Source organism: Lampetra planeri, chromosome 26 (assembly GCF_965212315.1).
Source record: "Lampetra planeri chromosome 26, kcLamPlan1.2.h2, whole genome shotgun sequence".
In the NCBI taxonomy this organism is placed as follows: domain Eukaryota; kingdom Metazoa; phylum Chordata; class Hyperoartia; order Petromyzontiformes; family Petromyzontidae; genus Lampetra; species Lampetra planeri.
Window position 1 is genome coordinate 6,230,459 of NC_136132.1, and position 26,895 is coordinate 6,257,353.

At 50.8% G+C, this 26,895-nt stretch overlaps 1 protein-coding gene and 1 non-coding gene across 2 annotated transcripts in view; both read left to right on the forward strand.

The window, feature by feature from the left end:
- Positions 1-1,670: 1,670 nt before the first annotated feature.
- LOC144727795 (T-box transcription factor TBX20-like) overlaps positions 1,671-26,895 on the forward strand; it is a 45,218-nt gene continuing 19,993 nt past the window's right edge. Inside the window, 7 exon segments of the mRNA XM_078606907.1 lie at positions 1,671-1,959; positions 1,961-2,058; positions 3,490-3,635; positions 4,209-4,364; positions 24,869-25,172; positions 25,892-26,056; positions 26,626-26,734. Of these exon segments, the coding sequence (XP_078463033.1) occupies positions 1,876-1,959; positions 1,961-2,058; positions 3,490-3,635; positions 4,209-4,364; positions 24,869-25,172; positions 25,892-26,056; positions 26,626-26,734 (1,062 nt within the window). The 5' untranslated portion in view covers positions 1,671-1,875.
- LOC144727838 (U6 spliceosomal RNA) lies at positions 15,079-15,181 on the forward strand. Its single transcript, XR_013587449.1, has one exon. It is a non-coding gene; the product is annotated as a U6 spliceosomal RNA (small nuclear RNA).

Below are 26,895 nucleotides of genomic sequence, written 5' to 3' on the forward strand. Positions count from 1 at the left end.
ATAGCCCTCATAAAATCCACATTCTCCCGTCAATTAATAAAAAAAAGTACATAATGTGAAAAACACGCGATAGAGAAGGGGACTGTATATAGAGTAATATAATCATTTATATAGTCATATATATACTGTATATCAATCATACTGTAAGGACAGTATAGTTTACATACATAGACGATAGAATATAAGTTAATGTTTACAAAAAATACACTACAATCTGTACACACACACACACATATATATAAAATATATGAACGCTATTGGCGTCGATGATTTAACTTCTGCCCTGGTTACCAGAGGGTCTTTCTCCGACACTGAACGCGGCGATGAACCGATTGAAAGGGGATCTTCTCGATTCGAGGCACTCAGGAACCCTGTTCGCAATTAGTCTCGGCGCCCGCTGAGATTGCTTGTAGGTCATTAATTAAATACAATAATAACAACAACAACAACCATACAGCCGGTTGTCCGCCGTATATTTGAAGACTATTCGCAGTTGACCATTCGCAAAAAAATGTCGTGCCCCCCTTCAATAAAATACGTTGATTTGATGTTTACTGTTTAACGTGGCAACGTTTTTAAACCATCGAATTACCAATTTCCCGAGTTAAACAGTACTATAATCACGTAGGTAAAACATAGTAATAGAAATAAAATAATAAATGGAAATAAATCAACGTTTTATTATTTTATTTCTATTATTATTTGTATTTTTTACCTACACGACTTTACCTAAAAAACCTAAGAGTATGAATCCTTGCAGTCACGAAAGCTTCAAATCTAGAAGTAATATAATCATTTATACAAGCTGTGCTCCATAGTGTGAATTGCTAAGGTATTTCGAAACGAATTATTGTAAATCACTCATGGGCAATATATAGCACAGTACAAAATGTATAGTTCATACACAGTATATACTTACATTATAAATTACATTCAGTACCATAGATACACGCAGCGCATACACACACACTCTACACATACAATTACAAATATATGTAACACCATACACTATAACAGTACGTACAACACACAGTACCACAACGTATATTAACAGAATACCAAAACGTATATTAACACAGTACCACACAGTACCATACACACCGTGCAATGATTATCCTGTACATACTTCCAGGCACACGCTAGCCGCCACCACCACACACACACACGATGGTGACATTGCCGTGGAGTATTACAATCGAGTCAGTCACAGCCTTGGCAATCGATAGGCAGGAGTCGGTGGTATTATTGACGGGGGGAGGGGGGGGGAGAGTCAGGGACGAGGTGAATGCTGTTGGGGGTGACACTGAACACACGCGGGTGGCAGGGCCATGTGGTCAGCTGGCTGAGTGACTCATTTGTCTGACTCGTGTGGCTAAGTCACTCGCTCGTGGCTTGGTTGCAGCTAGATGACTCTACTGGCGCTCTGACAAGAGTTGGGGTGGCTTGGCCGACTGGCTAAGTGGCTGGTTTGCCTGTCTGGCTGACTGGGTGGCAGACGATGGGGGTAGTCGTGTTATCTTACTCAGCAGTGCGTGGGTCTGCTGACGTTGGGTCGCTTGATTGGCCCTTAACAGCCTCATTCTCTTTAGCCTCCACAATACCCCCCTCCCTACCCGGCTGGCATAACCTCCCTCTTCAGCTCGTCTCCCCTCCCTCCCTTCCTTCCCTCTCTCCTGCTCCTCCCCAACCCCCATGCTAACCACTTGAAGGACCGTTCTCTGGCACAACATTAAGGCGGGCCCGGTGCCTTGTGTGTGTGCGTGTGTAGCTGCAGTCCTGCCATCCGCGCGCGGTGACAAGTGGCCGGGTTTGCACGGAGTGCCGACTTAAACGCATCAAACGCACACGGATAAACACGCGCGCGCACGCACATTCATGCACAGGTTGTGTGTGTGCACATCGACACGCAGAGAGAACACACGCACAGCGGCACGCGTCAACAACACTCCGAAAGGAGGTTCGTCGAGAGAATTCCGCTGGCGTGCAAGGGGTCTTCTCAAGCCGTCTCGCCATCACTCGGCAAGTTGCAGCCGCGTGCGAATTTTCGTCCATTAATCGGTATTCGTTGCTTTTTGGGGCAAAAAAAAAAGTTTAAGCCTTCGCCGCTGTTGGTGGCCGCTCATGTGTGTTTGATCTTTCTGCTCCTGATGGCTATCCATGTTCGATGGTGGCGTTCATGCCGATGATGGTGGTGGTGGTGTCAGCGCGCTTGTCGTTGGAGGTTTTTGGAGGTGATGATGATGTTGGTGGCGCTTCGGTGTTGGTTATTATTGATGAATTTGCTTCTGATTGCGTTGATGTCATTGTTCTTGCTGGTGCTGCTGATGGTGTCGACGTCGGTGCTTCTTTCGTATGACTGCTGCTGGTGTGGATGGCAGAGCAACAACTCCAGTGTCACGTGCAGGTGGTGAAGCCAGATCACCGGAGTGTACCGCTGTGATGTCTCTCCTTCGTGTTTGTGGATCGGGGCAATGCGTCGTTGCCGCGCTGTCCGGCCCGTTCTGGATGACCAAAGTCGCACGCCGTCTGGAGAGTTTTCAATTTCCCATTTGTGTTATCAGGTATCCGCACCTGCCCGGTGTAGTGCAAGTGTTATCAACACTACCTGGCGGTGATGGCGCTGATTGTGTTGCTCCTGTTGCTGCTGCTGCTGCTGTTGGTGGTGCTGACGACGTCAATGCTGGTTGTGATGGTGTTCACTTTGTTTCCGATCGTTCTCGTGATGGACAAGTTACATACCTGTCAACCCCTTATCAGTGCCTACCTTGTTACAGACCTTATTGGTCACCCCGTGCTCTTATACACATCAACGTTCATCCGACGTCACAAGGGAGAAACACAAAAAAGCCAAAACATATTTTTTAACTCCATTCCCCTATACACGAATACGGATAAACCATATGGGGTTGGCAGGTATGAAATCAGTAGCGTTGAAGCCTCTTGCCGCTAGCTTTGGTGGTGTTGGTGTTGATGGTGTTGGTGTTGATAGTGTTGATGGTGTTGGTGTTGATAGTGTTGATGGTGTTGGTGTTGATGGTGTTGGTGTTGATAGTGTTGATGGTGTTGGTGTTGATAGTGTTGATGGTGTTGGTGTTGATGGTGTTGGTGTTGATAGTGTTGATGGTGTTGGTGTTGATAGTTTTGATGGTGTTGGTGTTGATGGCGTTGGTGTTGATAGTGTTGATGGTGTTGGTGTTGATAGTGTTGATGGTGTTGGTGTTGATAGTGTTGATGGTGTTCGTGAGATGGTGGCTGGGTGAAGGCGCAGTGTTTGTGCGAGTACCCGTGCTGCTAGGTGATGCTATCGGCGCCGGGTGAAGGCGAGTGTCCAGTGCTGGCGATGTTGCTGCTTTGCCGGCTCTGTTGGTGCCCTTACCGCTGCTGCCGAGATAGTCGATGTTGCAGTTAACATCCTGGACGTGAGCTTCGTGTGCGATGGCGCATTGCAAACCAGGGCTCCCTTCCTGCGCTGCCGTTTGCGCGTGTTAGCACCGCTGGGGTCGATGTCATTGCTGCTGCTGCTGCTGGCGTTAGTGACCGACGATGCCCCACGGCTGCCAATGTTCCCATGTCCGAGGGTGTCAGCAAGCTCAAGCTTCGGCACCACTGCCGCTCTGCTGTCACCGCTGTTGCAAGTGTCAGCGCTTCCGCTGCTGCTGCTGCTGTTGCCGCTGCTGCTGTTGCTAATACTACCGGTTGGTCGCATTGTTTTAATAGCTGCCGCTGTTGTTGCTGTTAGTTATTGTGAGTGCCGTTCATGCCGGCGTTAGTTGCCGATGTTCGGGTGACGAGACGAGGGTGTGACGGTGGCCGACAGCGCATCGCTCGCTACTGCTTCCGATGGCAGCGGTTCTGCTGCTGCTGCTTGGTGATGGAGCTATTGTATTTCATGCCTGCTTTCCATGCTGTTGTTACTGCTGTTGTTGGTGACCCCCTTGTAATTCATTCTTGTGCTGCTGCTGCTGCTGCTGGCTCCGCTGTATTTCAATCCCGGCTGTTGCCGCCGCTGCTGCTGCTGCTGTCACTGCGACTGCTGCTGTTCGCCCTGTGTGCTGTTGCTGGCTGCGTTGGTATTTAATCCATCTCTGCTGGTGGTGGTGCTGTTCCCGTTGTCTGCTGCTGCTGCTGATGCTGCTGCGGCTGCTGTTGGTGTTCCCGTTGCGTGCTGCTGCTGTGGCTGCTACTGCTGCTGCTCACGGCCCGTACAGCCATGGCGTGTGGAAGCCCGCAGCAGGGCAGCGCCAAGGCCACTCAGCTGTCGCCCAGAGCCAGCGCATTCTCCATCGCGGCACTCATGGCCAGGAGTCCGGCGGGCAGCAGAGGCGGCCGCGACGGCGCCACGCGCGGCACCATCGCAGCCCACGGTGAGCGTTGGACACCCGTGGCGAGCGCGCTCGCAACGCGAGAGCGTTCACCATCGCCCACACCGTAGAAGGTTCATCATCGCTCACAACGCGAGAGCATTCGCCATCGCTCGCACCGTAGAAGGTGCACCATCGTTCACCAACGCGAGAGCGTTCACCATCGCCCACACCGTAGAAGGTTCACCATCGTTCACCAACGCGAGCGCGTTCACCATCGCCCACACCGTAGAAGGTTCACCATCGCTCACCAACGCGAGCGCGTTCACCATCGCCCACACCGTAGAAGGTTCACCATCGCTCACAACGCGAGAGCATTCACCATCGCTCGCAGCGTAGAAGGTTCACCATCGTTCACCAACGCGAGCGCGTTCACCATGGTTCGTCGTCGTTCCCTGGCCGACGATTGGACCAGCCGGTGGTAGAAATCGCACCCATTTACTGTGCTGTGCAGGGTGGTCCAGATGTGTTGTGGCCCCCTAAATTAATCGACCCAGAACTTTTGTTTTCCTTTGCAAATGCATTTCTGTTTAAAATGAAACTTGCTTGATTTTTTTTTTAGTTTTTGTAAATTAAATGGGGGGGGGGGGGGGGCAATACATCTGGACCACCCTGTACTGCGTGGCTCTTAGGCAATCGCACAGCGGCCAATGTTGGATTTGCCAACAAGGCGGTACTGTATTTTACCGACCAGCGGGGGGGGGGGGGAGTGATGGCCTTGAGTCGAACTCCGAGCTGGAGTTGAACTCGCGACCCTCAAAATGAAGCCACGTGGATTGGGGGAATTGACGATGAAAATGCGACAACCACTGACCATAGTTGACAATGTTCGCCTATGTATATACACATACAATATTATCTTCGGCTCATTGCGTCTTCTTCCTAAGATCAAAGTCGCCGTCAGAATATTAGAGGCTGAGCAGAGTCGTGTCCGGTTTAGTACTCGGACGAGAGACTTCTTGGGCAAACACCGCGCGCGAAGATGGCAGGAGGGCGACGGGATCGTTGAATCCAGCTGTGCGGAGTTTCTTTGGTAGTCGTTACACCACCCCACACCCCCTCGCCCTCGCAATGCGTGTGAGCGTTTCCGTGTGAGCGGGTCACACATTTCGTTCCAAGAAATCGCTGCAGACATCGCAGTGAGACAGGTACCACAGCCCCCTACTGAATAAAGATTCTCGTGATATAAGTAAACAACAACAACAACAACGTTATATTCGGAACAAAATCCGAGTCATTTAAAACAATTCGTTTTAGGTGTTGACGTTTTCTTTGACGGGTATAGGGCATCGTTGCATTGCTTTATGAGACAATATATATTTTTGCTGTCCTTTTTTAAGGCCAGTGTTATTCACGAATGTTTTTGTTGTTGTTGATATGATGCTATATATTTTTACAGTAGTGTGATGCAGTAGCAAAGCGCCTCGCTCACATATTCAAATATGCAAGTTTAAACGCTTAAATCTTGATTTGAAGCTTTCGTGACTGCAGGAATCCATACTTTTTGTTTTATTTTAAATTCTTCGTCCAAGGGGTAGTATAGGCTCGACACTTCACGCCTTCCTTGGTCAATTGAGATGTGTACAACTTCGTGGGGGGAACCGACCCTCCCCTACGGTGTTTGCTCTGTGGATAGACTTCTCCCGTCACAGCAACGTGTAGACTTCACGAGAGGCAATGGACGGAACAAACCGCTGCCTCGCCGATCCAACCGAAATTGACGTTCGCTGCGCGTGTAAAACTAAATCAGAACAATTTTATTTACATCGCGTAAAGCGAACATTTCCCCTTGACAAATACAGTACTTTGCAAAGCACACGGACTTAAACGCCAACGTGTTTCGTTTCGATTTATTGTACAGTCGTAAAGTATACTAATAATAAAACAATAGTTGTAAAACATTATGACGGATGAACTCGCGTAACCGTTCGATGATATTCGTGTCAGAACATTTAAATACACTTTCACTGGGCGTACAGTCGGATCCACGTGTTCACCGTGTGTACAGTCGGATCCACGTGTTCACTGAGTCTGTTCACCGTGTGTACAGCCGGCTCCACGTGGTCACTGCGTGGGTGCGTGTGGACATGCTCAACGCGCACGCGTTTGGGAGATGTGCATTCGCGAACCAGGCCGGGTCGGGTGAATGAACGATCGTTTCTAGACTCGGAGTTAATCCGGATCGGGTCAAGTCGAGTTAAACCCTGAGGACGGGGGTTGTCGGTCTGGCTCGGATTAAATCGGTATTGGTCGGATCCGGACTGGGGTAGGTCTCGGTCATGTCGAGGAAGCGTGGGATCGGTTCGTTCTGGGTAGAGTTACGTATGGATCGCGGGTGAATAATTTTTTGTCCGGGGTGAATCGGTATTGGTTCGGGTAGGGTCCAGGTCCGGTACAATCCGGGTCGGGTGATGTAAGATATAAAATATCTGTTTTAAATTAAACTGTGAAACAATGTTTTGATTTAAAGCTTTCGTGACTGTAGGGATTCATATTCTTGGTTCATTCGGTAAAGTCACGTAGAAGGTAAATAAGAAAATAATAAAAATAGAAAAAATAAAAATTCTCACGACGTTTCGACAGCAACACAAGCAATCATCATCAGATGTGAAATCCACAGCAAGAAAATTTGAATGTTTTTTTTAAAACAATTTCTTGCTGTGGATTTTACACCTGATGATGATTGCTTGTGTTGCAGTCAAAACGTCGTGATAATTTGTATTGTTTGATATTTTTATTATTTTATTATTTCCCTTCTACGTGACTTTACCGAAAGAACCAAGAATGTGAAACAATGTGTTTTTTTATGCCAGGTAAAAGCCCACTGAGCTATTATAGCTCTTGCTCAGAAGCGACCTGGCCACAAATGATAGCTCAACGAAATGGCTCATAGTGTGGACATTTATAGCAGCCAAATGCTCTAAACGCATGTTTCTAAATATGGATCGAACCCACGACCTCCTGCATACCAGGCGAGGGTAGTTGTGGAAGGTTCAGTGAGGCTGGCTCACCCCGTGTAAAAGCGCCAGCATGCTCATCAGTGTGCCTACAGGGTTGGTGAGGATGTAAGGAGGAATTGTTGTTATTTGGTAGTTGTATTTATATATATTTAATTTAAAGTGATTTGTTTACCTGTCTTATATTCATATTCTTTGGGTCTTTCGGTAAAGTCACGTAGATATAAATAAAAATAATAATAAATAAGTCAAGATTTTACCTGTCCTATACTTTGCACTCGTATAGTTTGTTTTTGTATTTATTGTAACGTGCTGACCCGCTCCTACTGGAACATCTGTGAAACGTAACTTTATAGCTCATCGGATCCCTTGAGTATAAATACATAATCTTATTCTGAAATACTCCTCTCGACTGAAGTTATCCCTGACCGGGAGTCGAACGCGGGTGGTTGAGTTCATAGCGCAGGGCACTTACCATTCCAACAGCGCTCCACCCCATCGTGTGCGTTGCACTTGGGACTATGAGTAGCCAAAATCTGTATGGGATGAAACGACTGTGTTATACATTTAACGTGGCCCGGAATCACTGATGAGAGCGTTAATTGTTGCTCACACACCTACCGCGGTACACGCTTTTACTTTAAAATAATTCATTCTTGCAAAAGTCACGAACAAGAGGACAACAGATTTAAGTCACCAAGCGCATTGGTTCAAAGGAAATACGAATGCGAATTTCGTAAAAAAGTTAAATATCTCCTTTTGTTATTGTCGACACGGTGCGGTGTTTAATCGAGTTGCAAGCCTGTTGGAGAGACCGGTATACACGTGTAGTGGAGTAACGCGGGGGTTTGCGAACGGTGTGTGCACGCACGTGCGAGTTACGAACAGCGAGGTAGCATCAGGGACGAACAGGTGCAGGAGAGAGAGAAAGCGACGGGAAGGAGACGGCCAATGAAGATGCAGAGCGGTGATTGACTGGCTGCAAATGCAGGCGGCGGAACAGGCGCCAGGCTGACGGGAGATTGAGGTGATAGCGGCAGAAGCCACGGGCGTGAGACGATGGCGAGGTCGCCAGCTGAATTAGAGAGGAGTTACTGAGGAGGAGGAGGATACACACGGTAGCGTGTGAGGAGAGAGTTGAGTTGGTCAGAGGAAAGACGAGAGAAGTCGAAGGCCCCGCTCGCCACACCTCGCCCTCTCCAGCGGTGATGGCTGAACCTCCACTGGAGGTAAGGGCGAGGTTGGAGAGGCGAGGGTAGAGAAGCTAGCAGGAGAGATGCTAGCGGGAGAGAAGCTAGCAGGAGAGAAGCTAGCAGGAGAGAAGCTAGCAGTAGAGAAGCTAGCAGGAGAGAAGCTAGCAGGAGAGAAGCTAGCAGTAGAGAAGCTAGCAGTAGAGAAGCTAGCAGGAGAGAAGCTAGCAGGAGAGAAGCTAGCAGTAGAGAAGCTAGCAGGAGAGAAGCTAGCAGGAGAGAAGCTAGCAGGAGAGAAGCTAGCGGTAGAGAAGCTAGCAGGAGAGAAGCTAGCAGGAGAGAAGCTAGCAGGAGAGAAGCTAGCAGGAGAGAAGCTAGCGGTAGAGAAGCTAGCAGGAGAAAAGCTAGCAGGAGAGAAGCTAGCGGTAGAGAAGCTAGCGGTAGAGAAGCTAGCAGGAGAGAAGCTAGCAGGAGAGAAGCTAGCGGTAGAGAAGCTAGCGGTAGAGAAGCTAGCAGGAGAAAAGCTAGCAGGAGAGAAGCTAGCGGTAGAGAAGCTAGCGGTAGAGAAGCTAGCAGGAGAGAAGCTAGCAGGAGAGAAGCTAGCGGTAGAGAAGCTAGCGGTAGAGAAGCTAGCAGGAGAGAAGCTAGCAGGAGAGAAGCTAGCGGTAGAGAAGCTAGCAGGAGAGAAGCTAGCAGGAGAGAAGCTAGCGGTAGAGAAGCTAGCGGTAGAGAAGCTAGCGGTAGAGAAGCTAGCGGTAGAGAAGCTAGCAGGAGAAAAGCTAGCAGGAGAGAAGCTAGCAGGAGAGAAGCTAGCGGTAGAGAAGCTAGCGGTAGAGAAGCTAGCAGGAGAGAAGCTAGCAGTAGAGAAGCTAGCAGGAGAAAAGCTAGCAGGAGAGAAGCTAGCAGGATAAAAGCTAGCGGTAGAGAAGCTAGCAGGAGAGAAGCTAGCAGTAGAGAAGCTAGCGGTAGAGAAGCTAGCGGTAGAGAAGCTAGCAGGAGAAAAGCTAGCGGTAGAGAAGCTAGCAGGAGAGAAGCTAGCAGGAGAGAAGCTAGCAGGAGAGAAGCTAGCAGGAGAGAAGCTAGCAGGAGAGAAGCTAGCAGGAGAGAAGCTAGCAGTAGAGAAGCTAGCAGGAGAGAAGCTAGCGGTAGAGAAGCTAGCGGTAGAGAAGCTAGCAGGAGAGAAGCTAGCGGTAGAGAAGCTAGCGGTAGAGAAGCTAGCGGTAGAGAAGCTAGCGGTAGAGAAGCTAGCAGGAGAAAAGCTAGCAGTAGAGAAGCTAGCAGGAGAGAAGCTAGCGGTAGAGAAGCTAGCGGTAGAGAAGCTAGCAGGAGAGAAGCTAGCAGTAGAGAAGCTAGCAGGAGAAAAGCTAGCAGGAGAGAAGCTAGCAGGATAAAAGCTAGCGGTAGAGAAGCTAGCAGGAGAGAAGCTAGCAGTAGAGAAGCTAGCGGTAGAGAAGCTAGCGGTAGAGAAGCTAGCAGGAGAAAAGCTAACGGTAGAGAAGCTAGCAGGAGAGAAGCTAGCAGGAGAGAAGCTAGCAGGAGAGAAGCTAGCAGGAGAGAAGCTAGCAGGAGAGAAGCTAGCAGGAGAGAAGCTAGCAGGAGAGAAGCTAGCAGGAGAGAAGCTAGCAGGAGAGAAGCTAGCAGGAGAGAAGCTAGCAGGAGAGAAGCTAGCAGGAGAGAAGCTAGCAGGAGAGAAGCTAGCAGGAGAGAAGCTAGAAGGAGAGAAGCTAGCAGTAGAGAAGCTAGCAGGAGAGAAGCTAGCAGGAGAGAAGCTAGCAGTAGAGAAGTTAGCAGGAGAGAAGCTAGCAGGAGAGAAGCTAGCAGGAGAGAAGCTAGCAGGAGAGAAGCTAGCAGTAGAGAAGCTAGCAGGAGAGAAGCTAGCAGGAGAGAAGCTAGCAGTAGAGAAGCTAGCAGGAGAGAAGCTAGCAGGAGAGAAGCTAGCAGTAGAAAAGCTAGCAGGAGAGAAGCTAGCAGGAGAGAAGCTAGCGGGAGAGAAGCTAGCGGGAGAGAAGCTAGCGGGAGAGAAGCTAGCGGGAGAGAAGCTAGCGGGAGAGAAGCTAGCAGGAGAGAAGCTAGCAGGAGAGAAGCTAGCGGGAGAGAAGCTAGCGGGAGAGAAGCTAGCGGTAGAGAAGCTAGCAGGAGAGAAGCTAGCAGTAGAGAAGCTAGCAGTAGAGAAGCTAGCAGGAGAGAAGCTAGCAGGAGAGAAGCTAGCGGGAGAGAAGCTAGCAGGAGAGAAGCTAGCAGTAGAGAAGCTAGCGGGAGAGAAGCTAGCAGTAGAGAAGCTAGCAGGAGAGAAGCTAGCGGGAGAGAAGCTAGCGGGAGAGAAGCTAGCGGGAGAGAAGCTAGCAGGAGAGAAGCTAGCAGGAGAGAAGCTAGCAGGAGAGAAGCTAGCGGGAGAGAAGCTAGCAGGAGAGAAGCTAGCAGTAGAGAAGCTAGCGGGAGAGAAGCTAGCAGTAGAGAAGCTAGCAGGAGAGAAGCTAGCAGTAGAGAAGCTAGCGGGAGAGAAGCTAGCGGGAGAGAAGCTAGCGGTAGAGAAGCTAGCGGGAGAGAAGCTAGCAGTAGAGAAGCTAGCGGGAGAGAAGCTAGCGGGAGAGAAGCTAGCAGTAGAGAAGCTAGCGGGAGAGAAGCTAGCGGGAGAGAAGCTAGCGGGAGAGAAGCTAGCGGTAGAGAAGCTAGCGGGAGAGAAGCTAGCGGGAGAGAAGCTAGCGGGAGAGAAGCTAGCGGGAGAGAAGCTAGCGGGAGAGAAGCTAGCGGGAGAGAAGCTAGCGGGAGAGAAGCTAGCGGTAGAGAAGCTAGCGGGAGAGAAGCTAGCGGGAGAGAAGCTAGCGGGAGAGAAGCTAGCGGGAGAGAAGCTAGCGGTAGAGAAGCTAGCGGGAGAGAAGCTAGCGGTAGAGAAGCTAGCGGGAGAGAAGCTAGCGGGAGAGAAGCTAGCGGGAGAGAAGCTAGCGGGAGAGAAGCTAGCGGGAGAGAAGCTAGCGGGAGAGAAGCTAGCGGTAGAGAAGCTAGCGGGAGAGAAGCTAGCGGGAGAGAAGCTAGCGGGAGAGAAGCTAGCGGGAGAGAAGCTAGCGGGAGAGAAGCTAGCGGTAGAGAAGCTAGCGGGAGAGAAGCTAGCGGGAGAGAAGCTAGCGGTAGAGAAGCTAGCGGTAGAGAAGCTAGCGGTAGAGAAGCTAGCGGGAGAGAAGCTAGCGGTAGAGAAGCTAGCGGTAGAGAAGCTAGCGGTAGAGAAGCTAGCGGTAGAGAAGCTAGCAGGAGAAAAGCTAGCAGTAGAGAAGCTAGCAGGAGAGAAGCTAGCGGTAGAGAAGCTAGCGGTAGAGAAGCTAGCAGGAGAGAAGCTAGCAGTAGAGAAGCTAGCAGGAGAAAAGCTAGCAGGAGAGAAGCTAGCAGGATAAAAGCTAGCGGTAGAGAAGCTAGCAGGAGAGAAGCTAGCAGTAGAGAAGCTAGCGGTAGAGAAGCTAGCGGTAGAGAAGCTAGCAGGAGAAAAGCTAGCGGTAGAGAAGCTAGCAGGAGAGAAGCTAGCAGGAGAGAAGCTAGCAGGAGAGAAGCTAGCAGGAGAGAAGCTAGCAGGAGAGAAGCTAGCAGGAGAGAAGCTAGCAGGAGAGAAGCTAGCAGGAGAGAAGCTAGCAGGAGAGAAGCTAGCAGGAGAGAAGCTAGCAGGAGAAAAGCTAGCAGGAGAGAAGCTAGCAGGAGAGAAGCTAGCAGGAGAGAAGCTAGCAGGAGAGAAGCTAGCAGGAGAGAAGCTAGCAGGAGAGAAGCTAGCAGGAGAGAAGCTAGCAGTAGAGAAGCTAGCAGGAGAGAAGCTAGCAGGAGAGAAGCTAGCAGTAGAGAAGCTAGCAGGAGAGAAGCTAGCAGGAGAGAAGCTAGCAGGAGAGAAGCTAGCAGGAGAGAAGCTAGCAGTAGAGAAGCTAGCAGGAGAGAAGCTAGCAGGAGAGAAGCTAGCAGTAGAGAAGCTAGCAGGAGAGAAGCTAGCAGGAGAGAAGCTAGCAGGAGAGAAGCTAGCAGGAGAGAAGCTAGCAGTAGAAAAGCTAGCGGGAGAGAAGCTAGCGGGAGAGAAGCTAGCGGGAGAGAAGCTAGCGGGAGAGAAGCTAGCGGGAGAGAAGCTAGCGGGAGAGAAGCTAGCGGGAGAGAAGCTAGCGGGAGAGAAGCTAGCGGGAGAGAAGCTAGCGGGAGAGAAGCTAGCGGGAGAGAAGCTAGCGGTAGAGAAGCTAGCGGGAGAGAAGCTAGCAGTAGAGAAGCTAGCAGTAGAGAAGCTAGCGGGAGAGAAGCTAGCGGGAGAGAAGCTAGCGGGAGAGAAGCTAGCAGGAGAGAAGCTAGCAGTAGAGAAGCTAGCGGGAGAGAAGCTAGCAGTAGAGAAGCTAGCGGGAGAGAAGCTAGCGGGAGAGAAGCTAGCGGGAGAGAAGCTAGCGGGAGAGAAGCTAGCGGGAGAGAAGCTAGCAGGAGAGAAGCTAGCAGGAGAGAAGCTAGCGGGAGAGAAGCTAGCGGGAGAGAAGCTAGCAGGAGAGAAGCTAGCAGTAGAGAAGCTAGCGGGAGAGAAGCTAGCAGTAGAGAAGCTAGCAGGAGAGAAGCTAGCAGTAGAGAAGCTAGCGGGAGAGAAGCTAGCGGGAGAGAAGCTAGCGGTAGAGAAGCTAGCGGGAGAGAAGCTAGCAGTAGAGAAGCTAGCGGGAGAGAAGCTAGCGGGAGAGAAGCTAGCAGTAGAGAAGCTAGCGGGAGAGAAGCTAGCGGGAGAGAAGCTAGCGGGAGAGAAGCTAGCGGTAGAGAAGCTAGCGGGAGAGAAGCTAGCGGGAGAGAAGCTAGCGGGAGAGAAGCTAGCGGGAGAGAAGCTAGCGGGAGAGAAGCTAGCGGGAGAGAAGCTAGCGGTAGAGAAGCTAGCGGGAGAGAAGCTAGCGGTAGAGAAGCTAGCGGGAGAGAAGCTAGCGGGAGAGAAGCTAGCGGGAGAGAAGCTAGCGGGAGAGAAGCTAGCGGGAGAGAAGCTAGCGGGAGAGAAGCTAGCGGGAGAGAAGCTAGCGGGAGAGAAGCTAGCGGGAGAGAAGCTAGCGGTAGAGAAGCTAGCGGGAGAGAAGCTAGCGGGAGAGAAGCTAGCGGTAGAGAAGCTAGCGGTAGAGAAGCTAGCAGGAGAGAAGCAAGCAGGAGAAAAGCTAGCGGAATCCTAAGTGTGAGCGTGCGAAGCTAGCAGAGTGTATAGTAATGGTAGGTTTTTACCCTTTTAACTGGTACAAAACTGACACCTTTATTGTCAGTTTTGTACCAGTTAAAAGGGTAAAAACCTACCATTATATTTTGCCACTGGTAAAAGAGATCTCATAGTGTAGAGTGTATAGTAATAGGCTAGCAGTAGAGAGGCTAAGAGAGTGAGTGAGAGAACAGGCTAGCAGTGGAGAGGCCAGGAGAGAGAACAGACTAGCAGTGGAGAGGCTAGGAGAGTAAGTGAGAGAACAGACTAGCAGTGGAGAGGCTAGGAGAGTTAGAGAGCAGGCTAGCAGTGGAGAGGCTAGGAGAGTGCGAGAAAGAACAGGCTAGCAGTGGAGAGGCTAGGAGAGTGAGAGAGAACAGGTTAGCAGTGGAGAGGCTAGGAGAGTGAGAGAGAGAAAACAGGCTAGCAGTAGAGAGGCTAGGAGAGTGAGAGAGAACAGGCTAGCAGTAGAGAGGCTAGGAGAGTGAGAGAGAGAGAGAGAACAGGCTAGCAGTGGAGAGGCTAGGAGAGTGAGAGAGAGAGAGAACAGGCTAGCAGTGGAGAGGCTAGGAGAGTGAGAGAGAGAGAGAACAGGTTAGCAGTGGAGAGGCTAGGAGAGTGAGAGAGAGAGAGAGAACAGGTTAGCAGTGGAGAGGCTAGGAGAGTGAGAGAGAGAGAGAACAGGTTAGCAGTGGAGACGCTAGGAGAGTGAGAGAGAGAGAACAGGTTAGCAGTGGAGACGCTAGGAGAGTGAGAGAGAGAGAGAACAGGTTAGCAGTGGAGAGGCTAGGAGAGTGAGAGAGAGAGAGAACAGGCTAGCAGTGGAGAGGCTAGGAGAGTGAGAGAGAACAGGTTAGCAGTGGAGAGGCTAGGAGGGTGAGAGAGAGAACAGACTAGCAGTGGAGAGGCTAGGAGGGTGAGAGAACAGGCTAGCAGTGGAGAGGCTAGGAGGGTGAGAGAGAGAACAGGTTAGCAGTGGAGAGGCTAGGAGGGTGAGAGAGAGAACAGACTAGCAGTGGAGAGGCTAGGAGAGTGAGAGAACAGGCTAGCAGTGGAGAGGCTAGGAGGGTGAGAGAGAGAACAGGCTAGCAGTGGAGAGGCTAGGAGAGAGAACAGGCTAGCAGTGGAGAGGCTAGGAGGGTGAGAGAGAGAACAGACTAGCAGTGGAGAGGCTAGGAGAGTGAGAGAGAACAGGCTAGCAGTGGAGAGGCTAGGAGGGTGAGAGAGAGAACAGGCAAGCAGTGGAGAGGCTAGGAGAGAGAACAGGCTAGCAGTGGAGAGGCTAGGAGGGTGAGAGAGAGAACAGGCTAGCAGTGGAGAGGCTAGGAGGGTGAGAGAGAGAACAGGCTAGCAGTGGAGAGGCTAGGAGAGAGAACAGGCTAGCAGTGGAGAGGCTAGGAGAGTGAGTGCTCCGGCAGTACATATACTAAAATTGGAACGATACAGAGAAGATTAGCATGGCCCCTGCGCAAGGATGACACGCAAATTCGTGAAGAGAAAAAAAAGAGAGAGAGAGAGCAGGCTAGCAGTGGAGAGGCTAGGAGAGTAAGTGAGAGAACAGGCTAGCAGTGGAGAGGCTAGGAGAGTGAGTGAGTGAGAGAACAGGCTAGCAGTGGAGAGGCTAGGAGAGTGAGAGAGATCTGAGCGAAGCAGGCGAGCAGCGCAAGTGGGAGAGTTGCGACGGAGTCACGGGGGGTGATTAACGCCAGGAGTTCTGTTCAATAGAAAGTGACACGGGAGAGACGTAAGAAGTTGTCCGCGTGAAATAAAACACGACACACATTAGGTACCACGTGTAACTTGTGTTTGTTGTTGTTGTTGTTATCAGTGGTATAGTAAACTTACATTATAAGTGGCGCGGTAAACGTAAATTATAATGATAATTATCAGTGGCGTGTTAAATTTACATTATATTATCAGTGGCATAGTAAGCATATTATATATCAGTCGGGTGGTAAACTTAGATTACCATTTGCGTAGTGAACTTGCATTATCAGTGGCATAGTAAAACATTATGAGTGGCGTAGTAAACTCACATTATCAGTGTCGTAGTATACTTCAATGTTGAGTGGGGTTCCATCAGTCTGTTCAGGTTGAGCACCCCCCAATATTTGATTTGTACCCCACGGTCGCACCTTAGGCTAGTATGTATACCGGCTTCTCTTGCCTAATCAAACCGTTAAGCATTCACGTCCAAAAAATGAATCAAAACCTCGTTGTAAATAAGCGTTGTTCTTTTTACACCGTTGTTGCAAACATGTCTCGTGGTGGTTGGTCAAGGGGGGCCCCCCAACTCGTAGCTTTGGCCACCAGGGGTTCGATGGGGGGGGGGGGGGGCAAGGCACCCCCACGCTCGTTACGCTCCTGACGAGTGTCGTTCATTTCTCTCCGCACCGACGCGATCGTCACTCGAGCTGTGAACGCGATGACAACGCGTCCGTGTGCGTTGCGTCCGTCCTGTGTGCATCATGCACTGGATGCATGATGCACACAGAATAGACGCAGGCGCATTCGAAACTCACATGGAACGCGCGCTGCAGAATGCGCCTTTCTGTTTGCCTTGGTTGATGCACCACGTGAAGACGTGAAGTTTTAGTATTGAAGCAATTGGCTCATGCGACGCTGAACCCTCGTCTCATCCCATACAGAAGCTCGTCTCATCCCATACAGAACCCTCGTCTCATCCCATACAGAACCCTCGTCTCATCCCATACAGAACTATCGTCTCATTCCATACAGAAGCTCGTCTCATCCCATACAGAACTCTCGCCTCATCCCATACAGAACCATCGTCTCATCCCATACAGAACCCTCGTCCCATCCCATACAGAACCCTCGACTCATCCCATACAGAACCCTCATCCCATACAGAACCCTCATCCCATACAGAACCCTCGTCTCATCCCATACAGAACCCTCGACTCATCCCATACAGAACCCTCGTCTCATCCCATACAGAACCCTCGGCTCATCCCATACAGAACCCTCGTCTCATCCCATACAGAACCCTTGTCTCATCCCATACAGAAGCCTCATCCCATACAGAACCCTCGTCTCATCCCATACAGAACCCTTGTCTCACAAATGCTCGTGCATAATAGCTGCCACCGCTACTTGCACACGTGAACACGTGTAATTTGGTGCATGTCTTCAGTGTTTCATGCGCGTCCACGTAAGTGTATGTGCACAGCTGTCAACCCATACGGTTTACCCATATTCTTGACCAGGGAAATTGAGTTTTCAAGTCCATAATGCGTACAGCCGTTTCAATGCGGGAAAAACAACGAGTCCTATTTGTTTGTGTTTCTCCCTTGTAATGGGACTTTGTAGGATGAACGTGGAGATTTGTAAGGGCACGGAGTGACCAATAAAACACTGATAAGAGGTTGACGAGTGTGTGTGTGTGTCCGTGTACATCGATGTATAAGCACGCCTAAGCTACAACGGCATAGAGTTTACATATTTTCTTCATGACTGAAGTATGGACATTACAATGAACTTTGCCTGGTAAGATAAAACATAGTATAGCGGTGTCTCTGTTTTTAAAAGTGATTTGCTTATTTTGACGTCACTTTCCACTCCTATCTTGTTTTTGCATAGTTTGTTGTGATGTTCTGAACTGCCCCTACTGGACATCTGTGAAAAAGAGCTTAATAGCTCATCGGATTCTTCCAGTATAAATACATATTCTGGTAGGTACATTGACATTACACTAATATACTATAATCTATGCAAATATTGTATGCGCACCACACCGTTAATTGAAATGCAGAGCGAGACAGCTATACGTGTACAGTACTAATATATAAAACGAGCCTTTTGCCCATCCAAGGACGGGTGTATTGCAGTGAATCTGAAACTTGCATGCGAAACGCAGACCAGGATATTCATTGCATCAATTAGTGTGCAATTTGAAAGGCCGCGGTGATACAGACTTATTTTATTTGAAGGTTATAATCCCTTGATCATCACGACGTCCTTTTTACTTCGATGTCTCAGCAGCGTTACGGAGATCACGTGATGACGTGAGGGTTCTTGCCTTTGTCGTGAGGGTTGTGAGTTGACGCCGTGGAGGGGGGAGGAGGCACCTCGCCCCCCCCCCCATGTGGAGTGACGTCACCTGCTCATGATTATTAATGAGGGGGGCTGGTCGACGTGGAGTGACGTCACGAGCGTTGCACACATACATTCTTGGCTCATTATAGTAGGTAATAATAATGGGGGTGGGGGGGTGTCCATTTGGAGGACGTCACCCGCTCATGATTATTAATGAGGGGGGCTGGTCGACGTGGAGTGACGTCACGAGCGTTAAGGACAGACATTGCTGGGTGATTATAGTCGGTATAAACAGCCCTTTGTCAATCCACAGCTGGATGTAAGGGTCCACAACGTGGTCTCGGTCATACTTCACCACGCTGGTCAGTGGGGGTTGGTGAAGGGGGGGGGCGGGGTTATTGTCAGAACCACTTCAGATATCACGAGCCACTGATGGTAGCCGTGGCTGGGAGTCGAACTCGGGCAGGCGGGGTGGATAGCGCAGTGCATGAACTACGTCATTGAGTCCATCCGACAGCAGAACGACACTTGAGTCATTATGAGATGATGGTTTAACACGTAGTAGGCTTTCGTGACCAATATCATCCATAATATAGTTTTTTTTTGCGTTAGATCGCGTACATTTTAATCTGGCTGTCGCCTGATGAAGCTAGTTGTAATTACTGGCGAAACGTCGTACTCGTATTGTAAATGTTGTGGATTTGCTCTCCAACACACCGGTGTGCTGGACTAGTAACGATTTGGCACGTTCTGTTTACGTGACAAACCTTACTAATTGGCTGTGTCGGGTGGTGGTGGGTTTAACGACACATCACGCGATGTAACCCAACAAAAACCTCTATTATGGATTAAATGATGATGTTGATGTTCCTGATGATGATTGCACTGCTCTTGCTGTTAGTACTTATGGTGCTGTTGCTGAGGATTTTTCTACCATAGTTTCTATTGATAATGATGACGATACCGATTCTGCTATTGCTGCGACTGCCACGTCCGTTGGTGATGCTACTGATGATACTGTTGCTGTTGGTGATACACCATCACACGAGTAACGACCGTGCTACCCACGCTGATATCTAACGCGTTAGTGTCAATGTGCATCTGGAAATCGATGGGGACATTTTTGATAAAACTCTATGAGGCCATTGTAGCCGAGGCCCTATCACCTAAGACGTGCTCTAAGTGTATTATTGGGTACATTGCCAGCTTTGCTCAGCATGCAAGGGGAATATTAATGCACTCCGTCCGTTGAGCGGCATCATTATAGCAGTGTCAAAAAATGTAGACGTAGAAGTGAAGACGTAACACCGCCTTCGTCAGTCCACTGCTGGATGATGGCTGGATGGTTCGCGGGGGGGAGTTGTTTGACACTTTGACCATACTTCACCGTGCCGGTCAGTGTGGGTTAGGCAAGAATGGGGGTCGAGAAATCGGTTCAGTTATCTCTCGCCGCGGGTGTTAGCCGTGGTCGGGAATCGAACTCGGCGTCCCGAATTTAAAGCGCCGTTCGCTATTCGCTGCGCCACCGCGCCATTTCCAAATTGATTCCCGGACATTTTAAGGGGTCATATTTTTTTGGGTCGGGGGTGTTGGAAACGTCGGAGAATTTTTATTTTTTCGAATGATTCCGGTTATGAGAATATGCTCGACTGTAGTTGTCTCTTATTTTTTTTTTCCTCGACATTTTGATGCTGGCAAAAAGGTCCTATAAATATAACTGCTCGACCCGAGATATTCATACTTTGATGCTTGCATTTCCTTTGTGCTGTTCGCCTTTTGGCGTTCTCTAGTCTAACACCGGTGGTGAGACTAGGCCATAAAGAAGGCTGACTGGTGTAGGCCAATCAGTTTTCAAAGACAATTCATCATATATAATTATCAGAGCCCGTTTGCTTTCATGTTTTGCCACAAGTACGTGTGGTTAACGCAGACTCGATGCCTTGGAATAGGTATCGATTTGGTGTTTGAACATCTTAACACCCGTCGTTTTATTGCCAGAAAGACGAAAGCCTATTCTTATATTTTTCAACAGTTGTGTCTGATTTCAGCATTACAGCCGCTATAGAGAACACCGTTAGAATGAACATCTCTCGCTTGGCGATGATCAGCTGTTGCGTAATCCATGCATACTCAACAAGTCACTGGTAAGACGTCGCCCATTTATTGCTTCATACAGCCACGTGGCATAGTTATGTTAATGCTCCCCACTACGCAGTCTATTCCAACGTCAGTGCTCAATTGAGAAATTATGGGTGACCATCGCTGTAAATCCCACATTTCCATGGCAGGGCCCGGTCCATCTACAGAAGGGCCATCGTTGACTTTCCACGGGAGGGTAACGTTCAGCCGAGTCAACGCACCCGACCTGAGAGTTGAACTTGAAACCTTCAGATTGGGAGTCGGACACTTGCGTTGAAGACATTGCGGCTCCTGTTGCTCTCAAAGGAGAATCTGCCAGCCTTGGGCATCAGCGCTGAAGCATAATAACCCGAAAGGTGGCTTGGTCTGCCTCACCGAGGCTCGGGCATTAACAATCAATGCTTCAGAATCTCAAAGGTGCCTTGGGCAATCATGGTCAAACACTCGCAAAATAAAAAAAAAGTCACGACCAAATCCACGCCGCTGCAGGCCCTGATGAACAACTCTTGAGACTCGGCTACGACCTGGTTAAGTGAATGGTACTGCTATCATACCTGGCTCTTTGTACAAGTGCATTGCCCATGAATGTATAGAATGTCAACGTGAAACTAGAAAGTTAAAATTCATCGGTATTCGTAATAATGCCTATAAATGCGATGCGTGCTGTTGTTGTGGGGAACTGTGGTGTTGAATTTCATGGCAGAGGCAACCTATTCGCGTAATATAATTACACATCTGTTTTTAATATACGTTTTACAATATATGTTTAATATTTATTGTTTTCTCTTACCTTGTCTTTAAAATGTAAAATGTATCACACGCCCGCAACGGCACCTAAAGATAGCGTGTCCTCAACTGTGCCCAATCTCTCAAGCTAAGCAGGTCTGAGCCTGAATATCGCTGTGATGGGTGACGGCCATGCATGCCACGTTGTCACAGGCAGCTGCGGGATTTGCAAACGGGGTGGTCAGCAGAGAGGCAGTGCCTCAATACAAATCACTGTTGTGCTGTACATGCATGCTCCTCATTCTTCACGAAGACAAAGGTCCCCCGTATAGCCTTAACAGGCTGTTGGGGCAAGTGCTCTTAGAGAGGACCTATGAAGGCCGGCACGGCAAACGAGAGGGTGGGTGGCCAGCACCACACCTTTATCTCCCTAGTGGCGACGTTTACGCACCACACCGACTACTCATTTGAGGCTGAGTCGACCTAAGGGAGGCCTAGGACCGTGCCCAGATAATCATCGGCGGAAATCGACCTCGGGCTGCCGCTGGGTTCCCTGAGTCCACGGGCAACATACTCGCCGGCGCGGTGAAGAAATCTGGGCAGGTGGAGCCGTTAGGGGCGATGGGAAGGTTCTCATCCAGCAGCGGATTGACAAACGGGCCGTGCGTGTAACCGCGTCTGCGACCACGTGCGTGCTGTGGGATTAGTGAGTCACTGACAGGGGGTGGTGTAACACGGTCTGTGTGTTTGTGTGACCTTTACCGCTCCACACCGAGTCATGGCGGCAGCCAGATCATATTAAATTCGGGCGAAGACACGGCAATATACAATTTCGAATGTCTTGATGACACGTGGCCTCGCGTTAATAAATGTAAAAACGAACCTTCACAACTCATTGTTAAACGTCTCCGCACCGATTAAGAGCCCGCTTGCTCTACTCACACCCACCGTTCACCACCTCGCTGCCCTGTATGGCTGTCCACAATGCACTGTGATCTAATCGTGATCCACTAACCCTGCCTGCGGTACCCTAGTCACCTATCCAAGCACTATGCAGGTTCAATTCTGGCAAGCTTCAGAGGGACAAACGCCTTTAGGGGGTCCCCTAGACCAAAAGATTGCACTACAGAGAAATATATTCTTGGTTCTTTCGGTAAAGTCACGTAGAAGGGAAATAATATAAATATAAAACAATAAAAATTCTCACGACGTTTCGACTGCAAGAATTTTTTTTTTGCTGTGGATTTCACACCTGATGATGATTGCTTGTGTTGCAGTCGAAACGTCGTGAGAATTTGTATTGTTTAATATTAATATTATTTTATTATTTTCCTTCTATGTGACTTTACTGAAAGAATCAAAAATATGAATCGCTGCAGTCACGATAGCTTTAAATCAAAATTTACAGAGAAATAGTTACATCATGGGTGCGCGATGTAAGGCACGTATTGATGTTTAAGCATTGTCACGCATACAGCCCTTTTGTAAATCCACAACTGGATGAGGGCCTCCTCCATACCGTGCAGATCGTGGGCGTTATTCTTGCCACACTTAACCACGCTGGTCGGTGTAGGTCGGTGAAGGTGGTGGAGTGTACACGTTGGTGTACCATGTCCACAACACATTCGTACGCGGTGGCCACCCATCCAAGTGCAGTCCAGACTGCGCGCCGCTTAGCTTCCCATATCTGGTGAGGTCGGGCACGTTCCGTTGATTTGCTCCCAAGGCCCCCTCCGTTATCGCTAATCCTTTATTTCGTCATTGCAGCCTCCCCTGTGCCGTTGTAGATGTTAAACGATCCAGGGAACACTCATTTAGTCTCGAGACTAATTTTCAGGAGAGTCCTGCTTTTCACGTTTGGCCGTTTCTCAGCTTGGATACAGAATCAGAATATTTGTTTTATGTTGGAGGAATCCAATGAGCTATGAAGCTCTTTATCACAGATGTCCAGGAGATGCTTTTTTGAGTGCGGGAGGAAAACCGTAGCGTTCGAAGAAGATCGAGATGATGGCCCTCAAAGACACCTGCAGATTGCTCAAGTACCTACTTGCTGTACTGTCGCCCACTGGCCCACCGCGTTGTGGAAACTGTACAGGTTTCCACAACCCACCGTGACCTGCGTGTGGTCTGCCAACCCCAACTCCGACACGCTGGCTTAGAGACAACGGAACACGTTCGTGGTTTTCGCAGGCTCCCGAGTTGAGGCTGTTCGCGTTTTGCCACCTCCGTTTGAAACCGCGGTTCAATCGCCCGCAGGATTGGCCGGGGTGAAGGTCGGTGTCGTGGAGTGGCCGCTAACGGCGCGTGCGAGCAAGCGACCTTTGCCAGTCGACACCGAGACGTGCAATGCCGCTGACTTCCTTGAAGCGGTGGAAATGCATCGGGGGCCCACGGGCAGAAGGAAAGGGACCCCGGGCGCTGGGCTACGACGAGGGGAGATATCGTACCACGTAGCAGGGTTTACGCAAGCCACGCTACGCTGCTGCGTGTACAAGTGGTGGTGCCATCTGTGTCGTACTTCACAGATTGGGTCCCATCGGGTTTCCTCGAGGGCTTCTGCCTCTGATACCAGCTAGAAACCCAGTGGCATTCGTATAATAGGCCACGGCCTTACTGATTAGACTCGGCGGGGTCAAAACCGTTCCGGGGTGCGTTTCTTAATAAACAAATGCTGCTGTAAAGCACGATTTTTGAAAGGGCTGCGGGTTTGTGGACTGCAGTGTTAATCATACGGAGTGAGACGGACGTTTAGCTGTGCATGTTATTTAATTATTTGTTGCCGCTAATCGTGCCACGAAATCTCACTCAGCTCAGGTTCATGAAGAATCAACCAAAACAGATAGAGCTCTCTTTTTCGCAGAAATGTTCCCATAATCATGGTTATTCGACACGGGTTTGCAGATCCGTGAGAAAAATGTACTTTCAGGTGACATTCAGGCTGTCAACATAGCGTGTAGGTTACATCACTACCGTAGTATTGCATTAAGAGGTGTGGACATATAACCCATGTGACGTCCTACACACATTCGTGAAATTGGCCATATATCCCAATGTGGGGTCCACCTGAAAATTAGTCTTTAGATTCAGTGAGACTTCCCTGGTTACATTTAAGGGGAATGTATGAATTCTTCAACATAAATTCTCTAAAGATAGCATATATCAATCTGTGTTCATGGCAGTAAACAAACATTGGAATCCTCAGTGTTTTTCATTCCGCAAGTTACCAACGGGCAGACGCGCAATTTCATTCGTGACTCAGGAGGTGTAAGTTCCACTCCCATGATGGGCACCAGCGCTCTAACAACAGGAATAACGATTGCACCGAAAATGTAATTGCCACAATAGGAAAACACCAACACCACATTTACGGTCATAAAAACCCAACAATGCGATGAAATACCACGTCACGAATAAAGCAACACCACCAGACCAGTTCTAACGGTACGTGGCCGCCCTTTTGCCATGTTTGTTTGACCATACTTCACGCTGGACAGTGCGGATAGATGACGGGGCCAGGGCCCAGGAATCGTGGCCGCTGATGCCGGCAATTGAAGTCGGGCCACTGGGTTGATCGTGCAGTGCGCTAACCACTGTGCCACCGCTCCACCCATGCAAAGTCAAACAGCATTATTATGAAGTGACATGCTCACAACATGAATAATCTCTCCGTGAGAAAAGCCAAAAGGTTTACGAGACTATACGAAGCAGTGGCGTAGCGGTGTTGGCATAGGCCCCGGTGCAGCAAATAAAACCGGTAGGAGGAGGGGGGGGGAGGGTAGGGGGGTAGGAGGAGGGGGGTAGGAGGAGGGGGGTAGGAGGAGGGGGGGGGAGGGTAGGGGGGGGGTACCCTCCCTCTCCAGCGTTCCCCCTTCTTTGTAGCCCAGCACTGGGAGTCATCCCGAGGGTACACGGCGAATCGGGGCGACCGCCCTGTGCGCCCTGCTTTGGCCCCCCCCCACCCCCCGTGCTTCAGAATCAGAATCATTATCAAGGACTGGAGGAATCCTTTCGATTTGATGACGTCACGGTGTCGGTAGTAATACTTTCGGTCTAGTCTGAAGGTGTGCCGGGGGTGGAGGGGCCCACTCAGTGGGATTTTCCCCCGGCCCCGCATCTCCCTACCGGCACTTGAGTCCTCTCTGGCCCGCGGTGCCCGGTGCAGTTCCACCGCCTGCACGCTCGGTAGAGCCCCGCACACCACCACCTGGGGCCGAGCGACAACGCCACCGACCCTGACCTCCCACACCCCCCCCCCCCCACGGCAACTCTCTGCAGAGAAGTTCGTGGAGGCTTCGCCGAGGCGGGACGAGGAGGAGGAGGAGGGCGACGACGGCGTCACGTCGTCCGTGGCTGACCCGGCGGGGGCAGCGGACGTCTCGACGAGGAGCAGGGGCGGCCCAGCGGCGGTGGCGGCGGTGGCGGCGGCGGCGGCGCCGGGGATGGAGGCTCTGATCCCCCCGGGGGGGTCGCCGGCTCCCAGCGCGGAGCTGGCGAGCGTCACCTGCGCCCTGGAGACCAAGGAGCTGTGGGAGAAGTTCCACGAGCTCGGCACCGAAATGATCATCACCAAATCCGGCCGGTACGAGCAGCGGCCCGGCCGTGTCGGTACAGGTCCTACCCCCCACACCCCCACCACCACTCCCACCACCCCCACCACCCTCACCACCCCCACCACCCCCACCACTCCCACCACCCCCGACACACCACACCAAGTATTCCCCCCTGCTGTGACTGTTGCGACTAGTGGCCTGCCACCGACTGGAGGCTACCAGCGGACCCGGGAATTCGGCCACGTGGGTTTTTCGAGCTCACGCTGTTACAGCTGTCCGACGGGTCGACGGGTTTTCGGGGTTTCATCCAATGCTGTAAATGGGAATAAATTACTGGGGGAACTCAAATGCCCCCCCCCCCCACTTCGAGATCACGATCCCCCCCCACATCTGTTAGATCTGAACTATATAATAAAGCTATGCACGTACGTGTGTGTGTGTGCTGTAGTGTGGATCGGTAGTGTAGTGGTTAGCACACTGTGCTACGTTCAATTCCCACTCACGGTCGAAACCAGTCACGATTATCCGAGCAGGTCCTGGGCCTCCGCCAGGTCGACTCAACCTCAAACGAGTACCTGGTGCGGTGTGTAAACGTCACCACTTGGGAGACAAAGGCGTCACGTGCGCGGTGTCGGCCACCCACCCCCTCGTGCGCCACAGTGCCGGCCTTCATAGGCGCTCGCTGACAGCACTTGCCCTACCAACGGTCTATTGACACTACACTGGGGGACCTTTGTTTTTTGCGCAGACGCATGTTCCCCACGATCCGCGTGTCGTTCGGAGGAGTGGAGCCCGACGCGAAGTACATCGTGCTCATGGACATCGTGCCCGTGGACAACAAGCGCTACCGCTACGCGTACCACCGCTCCTCCTGGCTCGTGGCGGGCAAGGCCGACCCTCCGCTACCCGCGAGGTGCAACACGCGCGCTCCCTCGACACGCCCGCACCACCTCCCTCCCCACTGTGCCGCCCGTGCAGGGGCACACCCATTCACGCTGCTTCATTGCGCTGCCTCGAGATGAGCCAGCAACGTTCGGGAGAGCAGAGGCCCTCGTGAGAAGAGTTGCAAAAAAGGCTAAGACGTGTGGAGCATCAACCAACACGTGCACTCCGGTCATCCTCGCAGCGGCTTTTGGCGAGCCATCGGACACAGACGGTCACCGCATCGCGTGGCGCTTTCAGATGCGCTTCCGCGACCGTCTGGAATGCTCTTCCGATATTAGGAAGCCACTGGAGCTATGCACTTTTAAATCACCTAGATTGCAAACTCATTTCTTTAGAACTGATTTTTGTGTTTAGCTTGTTGTGGGGATAAAGAGGACCGAGAGACAGAACATCACAAACTACCGCTCAACGACTTGGCCATTCATACACCTTAATAGGCGCTCACTAATGCCACCACCGGCCCCCACACGGTCTTACGTAGGCTGCACGGTGTGGGACCTCGTCTGTGTGCGCGTGGTGCATGGTGCGTGCGTGCAGGCTGTACGTGCACCCGGACTCGCCGTTTGCCGGCGAGCAGCTGCACAAGCAGATGGTCTCCTTCGAGAAGCTCAAGCTCACCAACAACGAGCTGGACCAGCACGGCCACGTGAGTGCCGCCCGCCCGCCCTCCGCCGGGCGGCGGACTTCCCAGGGCGTGCCGCTGCTCTCGCCACGCGCTAGAACTCTCCGGCTCATCGGCAACCGTGTTTGGCCAGGGTTTTCATTTCAGCCGGGAGCTGTCCGAGGCTGAGCTCTGGAAAAATATGT